The sequence below is a fragment of the Onychostoma macrolepis genome, chromosome 04 (assembly GCF_012432095.1).
Source record: "Onychostoma macrolepis isolate SWU-2019 chromosome 04, ASM1243209v1, whole genome shotgun sequence".
Taxonomy (NCBI): Eukaryota; Metazoa; Chordata; class Actinopteri; order Cypriniformes; family Cyprinidae; genus Onychostoma; species Onychostoma macrolepis.
Window position 1 is genome coordinate 812,523 of NC_081158.1, and position 9,025 is coordinate 821,547.

Genomic DNA, 9,025 nt, shown 5'->3' on the forward strand with positions numbered 1-9,025 from the left:
ACTGCTTTCGTCATTTTCACAGATCCAGATTCTTTAAGACTGTGATCACTTTTTGAAGGGTAGAGGGAACTAGTGTTGGGCGATATGCTCAATTTTCATATCGTCCTATCGTCAGCCTGTGAGATCGCCGGTACACGATATTATCCTGCTAATTTATTTAACTATTTATTTACTTGGTTTCATTGCCGGAAAGTGAACCAACTCCAGCGTAAGGCTAAAAGCAGCCTAATGTTTTTAATATGACTGAATCTGTATTTAACATGATAACAAATTAATAGAAACATCGTAATTTACTAATATAATGCTTACATTTCCTCAGTTATTCAAAAAGCAGCTAACTTACAGAAAACGAGCAAAGAACATTACATTACCAAAGAACATCATCACAAGCTCGGCCTAGCGCGAGTTAATGCACTTTAAAAACACTCCCGTTATAATCGGTGAATCTACACCGTATGATGAATAAATCTCTTATACACACATCTGCACTTTGTTCTTTATGAGAGAACTCGTGAGTCAGAATTCAGTCGGTGCGCTGAACAACAGAACGCCTCTGATTGGACATTGCATTCATAAACTCAGCATAATCCTGTGATTGGTTATAATAATGTGCAACACTGTAAAAACACGGAAAAAGAAATATAATGCAACAAATAAGCCCTAATATTAATTAGTATGACTAGCCTGATGATAATTATAATAATACTAATAATAACAATCATCATAATTATTATTATTTAAAATGTTATTTTCAGTCTTGAGGTTAAACAGCAGCACATACACACTGTTTCTGGTTTGACGTCGTGGGGTCCTGTAGAGTGTTAATGGAGAGTCGTGTGAAACCCATTGTACTGAATACACACACACTGTACGGTTTAGCGTAGTGGGGACCTGGTCTATAAGTAATGCTTTCTAACTAATATTTGTATTACCTTTATAATAGCCTTCAGTCAGTCAGTCAGTTAGTTAGTTAGTTTATTAATTAATTAATTAGTCAGTTAGTTGGTTCCAGTCTTGTAGTCAAACAGCGTATTTTATTAATTTTTTTTAATTATTATTTTAAATTAGATTTTTAGTCTTGAGGTCAAACAGCATTTATAATAATAATAATAATAATAACAATCATCATAATTATTATTATTTTAAATGTTATTTTCAGTCTTGAGGTCAAACAGCATTTATAATAATAATCATCATCATCATCGTCATTATTATTATTATTTTAAATGTTATTTTTTTGTATTTATTTATTTATAAAGCACTTTTCAGGCTACACAGTAACTTCAAAGTGCTGTACATCACAAACAGTTATGATAATAAAAAGAAGAAATAATTAAAATAAGACAACATTGAGATATTTGACCCAGTAAAAAGTTAAAATGCAGAACAGGTATGACTTTAAGCTGCACTAGAAGGTACTTAACTTGCCCGCAAAATAACATGGGCTTTATAGACAATTGGAAGAATTTTTGGGGCAGACCTGACCTGTTGAAAAGAGATGGTGTTCATCCCTCCTGGGGTGGTGCCGCTCTTCTCTCTAGAAATATGACACATAGTCTTAGAGTTTGTACTTGACTAACTGGAGCCCAGGTCAGGAAGCAGACAGACTGGCTAAACCGATCGTCTGCTAGCCGCCTCACGTCACCAAAGTCAGTTAACTCTCAGCACATAGAAACTTTTTCATCTAGATATCACTCTATAGAGACTGTGTCTGTTCCCCGAACTAGAAAATACAGAAAACATCCAAACCAAAGTAATAGTAACAATTTAATTGATGTTCAACAAATACAAAAAACCATATAATACAGATAAACACATGATAAAGCTTGGCTTATTGAATATTAGATCCCTTTCTTCAAAAGCACTTTTTGTAAATGATATGTTCACTGACCATAAACTAGATGTGCTTTGTCTGACAGAAAATTGTCTTCAAATCATCTGTTTCTGCACATAAGAACTACCATTACTTTGCATATGAAAGATCATCCAAACCAAGTGGAAAAAGCAAAGGAGAACCTACAAAGACAAGAGCTAATTCATGCAAAGCATATGTATCATTTAAAATCATCAAAGATGGCCGTTTTACAGGTGCTGTGGTAAATAAAATGCTTCAACACAGTGGACATGATGTGTGCACTAAACAAGAGGGAATAAAAAATCGTGTTGACTCAGAGTTATTTGCTTTCATTGAAATATGGCTTGATCAAGGACTGTCAATTTCTGAAAAATGTGTGGACTGGGCAGAGCGTCATGGACATATGGACAAATACAATCGGCGATACTATGTTACACCTGAAGATATAAGATTAATCAAAAAGACCATCAATGCTCTCAGTTTTCCTGACGCAAAGGATTGTGTTAGTGTGGACAAGCTAGTCACATCAGAGCTGCAGGAAAATATTTGCTACTACCAGCCTTTGAGTGAAGATCAACCGTTAATAATTGTGGTGCAGACACCCTGGCAAAAAAAATGTTTATGCACTTCTTTTGACAAACAGTATTGGAAGAGCAGTCCCATTTGCTTACTTTATTATCAGTCAAGAATCAGCTGACATACTTGCCATCTGCTTGGAAAAGCTTGCAATACACAACCCTGGATTTCTTCCCAGGTAAGAAGTTAAGTGTAGGTTTGTAAATTTTAGCAGCAAATATTGCTAATGTAAAAAAATGTGGCTACTGGATGAACACCTTACATGAATACAGCAAATTGTAAACTACATTTTCACACAAATATGCATTTGTCAAACGCTACGCAGTGTATGTTGATGCATCTAAATTGCTTCTCAATTCTTTACCCTGTAGGTCGATAATGATTGACCGTGACCTTAAGGAACTCAATGCCATAAGAAGAGTTTTTCCAACAGCCAAGGTTCTTCTTTGCTGGTTTCATGTACTCCAGGTAGGCTTATTACTGAAGTTCTGAACAAAATCATTCAACATTGTAAGATAGAAAAAGTACAAAAGACTTGAAACAAAACAAAGATTTCAAAGGTCTTATAAGAATTCATCTTTTTGTAGGCCGTGCATAGATGGATGGTTAGAAAAGACGGAGGGAACTTGCCTGTAAATCAAAGAAATACTGTGATTCAAACAATGGCATCAATGAAATCCTGCTTAACGGTAACCTTTTTTTAATCATATAGCACTTTATTCTTTAGAAATGAATATGTCTTCAGTATATGCAACTAAAACTATTAGGATTTTTCTTGGGTTGGTCCAGTTTATATTTTAAGTTTAACTTTTGTATAAATTGTCTTTAAGATGTTTCCATGAAAATGAAAATCAGTTTTGAGTGAACTATCCCTAACGTGTGTATATATAAGTAGGCATAAGTTTACAATGTGGTTTTTTTTTTTAACAGGAGGAAGAGTTCAACAACACATCAGCTAGAAAATGTGAAGAGCTTGATACATGTCTGGGTAGTTCACATGTATCCACCTACCTCAAGAATCAGTGGATTTGTTTGGGAGAATTGTGGTCCAATTTTGGCCGGTCATTCTATCATCATAACAGTGAAACCAACAACAAGGCAGAGAGGTGAACTATTAGAATAGAATACTCATAATGTATATAAGATGATAATCATGACAAATTTTTTATTAAGGATGCTTTAAGTTACTTATCGTTTGTACACAGGTTTTTCCTCACAATGAAGTACCAGTTTCTAAAGGGAAAGATGAATAGCAGGATTGATCAGCTTCTTCGCTTGCTGTGTGGTGATGTACAGAAATATTACAGGTAAATGTAAGTTCACTGCCAAACTGTAATTACCAATTACAGAAATCATATGACCAAGTTGTGGTACTCTGATCATATATAGCATAGATAATACCTCTTGCCATTATCAACAAAGCTCTACAATAAACTCAATCTATTCTCTATGACTTAATCGGTGTTAATTCCCTTAAACAACACTTATCATCCATCAAAACATTAATTAAACATGGCTGTCAGCTTTCAGGACGTTAATTATTCTAAAACTACAGCAAGTGAACCCACAATCTCATAAAATAAAGTATGCAAAATAGTTTTTTCTTTTCTTTATTGTATAGGTTTATATATTTGTTAGTTTGGTTTTATTAGTTTATAGGGAATCTATAAGGGAATCTGATTATTATCATCATTATTATTATTTTATTCTTACATCAGTTGACCATTTCTTACCTTGTTTTATTTTATTGTTCAGTTACCTGGATGACCTGACAGAAACTGGATGACTCAAAGGACCTAACAGTGAGGAGACCACTTATGCTGCTCAGTCTATGATTGCAAAAGGCCTGGATGCAAAAATAGACATGTCTAAAAATGGAGTGTGTTTGGTTCCACCAGATACAAGCACACAACCTCACACAGTTGACTTGGTGATGCACAAATGCAATTGCAAAAGATTCCAATGCGGATCTATGTGCAAACACTTAATTTTCTCACGGACAATTGCAGAGAAACAAGGACTTGTGATTCAAGACCTTAGGACAGATGCAGCAAGAAAGATTGTTGATAGTCAATCCTACTTCACAGATAATGAAAACCTTACTGTCTGTCACTTTGATGGGAGCGTAGGAGTTGTAAGTCATAAAGGGACAAGATTTTGTACATGCACTGCAAATAGTTATGGAGAGGTATGTGTATGTATACTAGTTCACAACATTCTCTACACAGCATCTTGTGAGAGCAATTCTTTACCTTTACACAGCCTAAAGTCCAGTGAGAAAAAAAGCGCTACACTGCAGGACATGCTCACAGATCTTCATGAGTGGAGCCAATCAGAAAAATTTCAAGAGAATAAGGAAGTGTACAGTTTAGTACAGACAGCACACAAATTAGTTTTTTCACAGTTTATTAAAGTGTCAAGGAAAAGGAAAACGACTGCACTTCATGAGTATCGTAAAAGGGTCAAAAAAGCAAAAGATGCAGTCAATGTAAATTACACAGTCAAAAAGAAGAAAAAACAAGGTTGATCTTGAAGTGACTTAAGAAACCTTTCATTGTTGAAACAATTACTTTGCCTAGCCAAAAAATGATTTTTCTCACCTTCCATCTACTTTTTTGTCAATGACTGTTGTATTTATGCTTTGTATAGAGTAAAATGAAGGAACAAATGTTGATCATAAACAAATATGAACTAAATATTTGTATTGAACACTTCAACATTCCAATAAAATGACTACTTTCCTAATAAAAATCTAGTGGATTATATGCATCTAAAACATTGACATATAACAAAATGGTACAGCAAAGATGCAACATTAAACTCCTGTACTTTAACTAGTACACATCATTCTTACAGCTTTTGAAGTGATTTTTCTTAGTGCTTTTTCTTTTAGACGCGAGTCGATGAAATCAAATGTGTCCTCCATTAATCCAGGCCCAAGGCCATTGGTTGCCTGGACAAATGTCTCCCAGTTTCTCCTTAGTGTCTATAAGGTCTTCCTGCAATTGAAATATGTAAAGCTTAGGATTTCAGTTTACATAGTAGATACATGGCAAAAATTGTTTGTATTTGACTACTGTATTTTCAACTGCACACACTTAATTGTTCCTGGAACCTTAAAATACACAGTGCTAGGGCGGCTCCAGGAGCCCTAAGGTTGAAACGTTAAGGCTGAAATGAATATTAGATGCTTACCATTAATTTTATTGGTATTCAGTGGTTCCTTGTTTAAAGACCGAGAGAAGAGAGAAAAGAATATATTAGTGTACTCCTGCAGCACACTGTACACACAAAATACCAAAAATATGCATTATATTGAGTCATCCTGCCCTGAGAGCAGTGCATAGTACACTAAAAATAACACTGATATGAATTATATTGAGTACTCCTGTTATTATTAATTAACATATTGACTGTTTATTAGTACTTATAAAACACATATTCTGCATCCCTACTCCTACCTTACTACCTTACTAACTATTAATAAGCAGCAAATTAGGAGTTTAGGAGTCTCATATAGAGTCTTTTTCACAATGAAATATCAATTCCTGAAGGGGAACACCAACAGGTGAATTGATCAGCTTCTTAGCCTGCTGTGTGGAGATGTCCACAAATACTACTCAAAAACGTTTATTGTAATACTTGAGGTTAATCTCAAAATCCATTAAAATTATTTTACTCTAATTTTAATACTTATATTAAAATTAATTAAACAACACTGATGACTTCTCTAATACTGTCAAATCTATGATAGAGAAGGGGCTGGATTCAAAATGTAAAATGAATGAAAAGGGAACATGTGTTATTCCACCAGATACTAGCACTTAGTCTCACACAGTTGATTTTGTAATGGTCACATGTGACTGCAGAAGATCCAGAGGTTCTCTGTGCAAACATACTGTTTTCTCCAGAGAATTAGGCCTGCTCTTGCTAGAAAAAATATCGATAGTCACTCATATCTCAGATGATGAAAACCTCATGGTCTTTCACAGTGAAGGGACTATAAATCACAAAGACCCAAATTTTTGTATATGCATTAAAAAAGCAAAACATTACGTATGTAAATGGAATCTATGAATTACTACAAACTACTTGTTTATTGCTCATTGTATTGAGTGTCTATTAAAAGGCATAAACAGGCTATTAGTTGTCATTTGTAGTGAGGTTTCAATCATCTATGAATGTAAGCAGATCAAAATAAACCATGAAATTGTAATGTCTTTATTTTTCTTATTCTGCTGAACAGTGTTCATCCAAAAAAAAAAAAAAAACCTTACTCATCTGTGGAATTCTTTGATTTCAGTGCTTTCATTTTCTCTTTAAGACATGCATCAATTAATGAAAAAGTGCCCTTTATAACAGCAGGCCCAAGACCATGTGTTGCCAGGTCAAACGGTTCCCAATGAGCCTCTAAAGCATTCTTCACAGCTCTCAAGGTCTTCCTGAAATTGAAAACACCAAAAACGATTTAGTTTCCCAGTTCAGCTGACCACTGAATCATTCAGTTAAAGTCAAGTGTAGTAGTAAATTGTTATTAACTTACCTGCAGTCTTCTGTTCTGGCCAAGGCTGTATGGACGGTCCCCTCTTCCAGCAAGTCTTGAGCCACTGTTTTCTGGGGGATGAACTTGGCTGCTAGGTACATTATATCACCAGCCAGATCACTGCATTCATCTAAAATATATTAATTATATGTAACAAATTTATTTGTAATAATGTCCAACTCTCAAGCAGTACATATAAAAAAATAAAAACAGTGTGCAGGTACACTCACTGTCTATTTTATAAACTTTTTATGACTGTACATTCCCACAGTTATCTAATTATCCAATAATACAAATAATATCAACTGCATGGAGATAGAGGTCTAGCTTCCTGATTGTGAAACAACGTAACACTAATTTCAGGGGCTATTAACACATTGGATTGACCTATAACCCATAGCGGTAAGACAACTTGTCTAAGAAACTTTAAGTGTATAACAATAAAGTTTCTGTGATTTATTAAAGCCACTCTAAACATGCTGTTACAGAATTATAAATTAAAATTAATGCCTGGACAATACTTAGAAGTTATATTATGTAAACCCTTACTATTATAACAATGAACAATTCCATGATTCAAAGTCAAAAAGCATAATACTGGTCTCAGAATTCCCTTTAAAGTACTTCTACCACTTCTCCATTATTACCTTCACAAAGTTTGGAGCACTGTGAAGAGAGCTTTGTGTGCTTTGAGGGTGTCACGTCCAGCTCTGCCAACCTCTCAGTTATTTTCTTTTTTTGTCCTTTGGCTTTCCTTAGATAGGCCACTACCAAATTCGCAGAGTAGCTTTCCGGTAGAGAGCACCTCCTTTGTAGCTCCTCTGATGTCACCAGGTATCTGAAATATTAATTAATTATGTATATTATAATGATCTTGAATAGGCCGAGGTGCTTTATAAAATGGCATATTATAATCTTTAAGAAAATCTCCTTTAAGTGCATACGAATACAAAAGAAAGAATGATTTGAACCATGGCAATAAGATAATTTAATAACATTCTTTTTAAAATTCACTGATGTACAGCATATTTTCTATAACTTAAAAAACAAACAAATTAAATATAGTTTTTACCTCTTTGTTTGATGAAAGTCTGAAATTTTTAAGACACTTTCCACTAGGAATCCCTCTGGAAGGGTGGGTAAAACAAACAAACAAACAGAATAGTAACAGTACCAATAAATGGGAGAGGCATAATATACAGTGCCCTCCAAAAGTATTGGAACAGTAAAGACAAAATTGCTCTGTTGGCTGTGGAGTCAAGACATTTACAAATATGATTAAAAGATGAATATGAGAAAAAACTACAGAATGTCACATTTTATTATTAGCTGTTTCAACACACGTTTTACCAGCTAAGAAGTTCAGCACTTTTAGATTTTCATCCCTCTATCTGATGTGAGCATAAATATTGGAACAGTTGCCTCACAGGCCTTTCTAAGTGATCAGCTGTGTCCTGTTGCATTAATTCTTCAGATATTAAAAGCAGGGAATGTGTCGTATCAGTTATATCCATTACTTCTGCATTCTGAATCTTGCATTCGATGATGATACACACAAACCAGGATGAAGATGAGGGAGCTGACTTTGAGAGAAAAGCAAGCAATTTGGATGCTAAAAGAAAAGAGGAAGTCAATTAAAGCTATAGCAAAAACAAAGGACATGGAGGAATTTAAGAGTTTGGAAACCACCAGCGACACCAGCAACCAACAACTACCTGATCAGCTGAGAAAACAACAGTAGTTGATGACAGACAAATCATAAAAGCTGTGAAAATAAACCCTAAAAGACATGTCTGTAAAATCACCAACAACTTCCAGAAAGCTGGGGTGATGCTCTGACAATCTACTGTCCTCAGGAGAGTTTGGCACAGAATTACAGATGCTACACAGCAAGATGCAAACCTCTGACCAGCTCCAGAAATAGAAAAGCAAGATTAGAGTTTGCAAAAAAGCACAAAGGTGAGCCAGAAGAGTTTTGGAACTGTGTTTTTGGACCGATAAGACAAAGATGAACCTTTAAGTGATGGGAAGCAAAAATGTAGAGAAAAAGG

The 9,025-nt window shown here is 34.7% G+C and overlaps 1 protein-coding gene across 1 annotated transcript in view; it reads left to right on the forward strand.

The window, feature by feature from the left end:
- The first annotated feature begins 4,403 nt into the window (after positions 1-4,403).
- Positions 4,404-9,025, forward strand: part of LOC131539170 (uncharacterized) — a 15,663-nt gene continuing 11,041 nt past the window's right edge. Inside the window, exon 1 of the mRNA XM_058773526.1 lies at positions 4,404-4,565. Coding sequence (XP_058629509.1) covers positions 4,404-4,565 — 162 coding nt within the window. The remainder of the gene's footprint in view (positions 4,566-9,025) is intronic.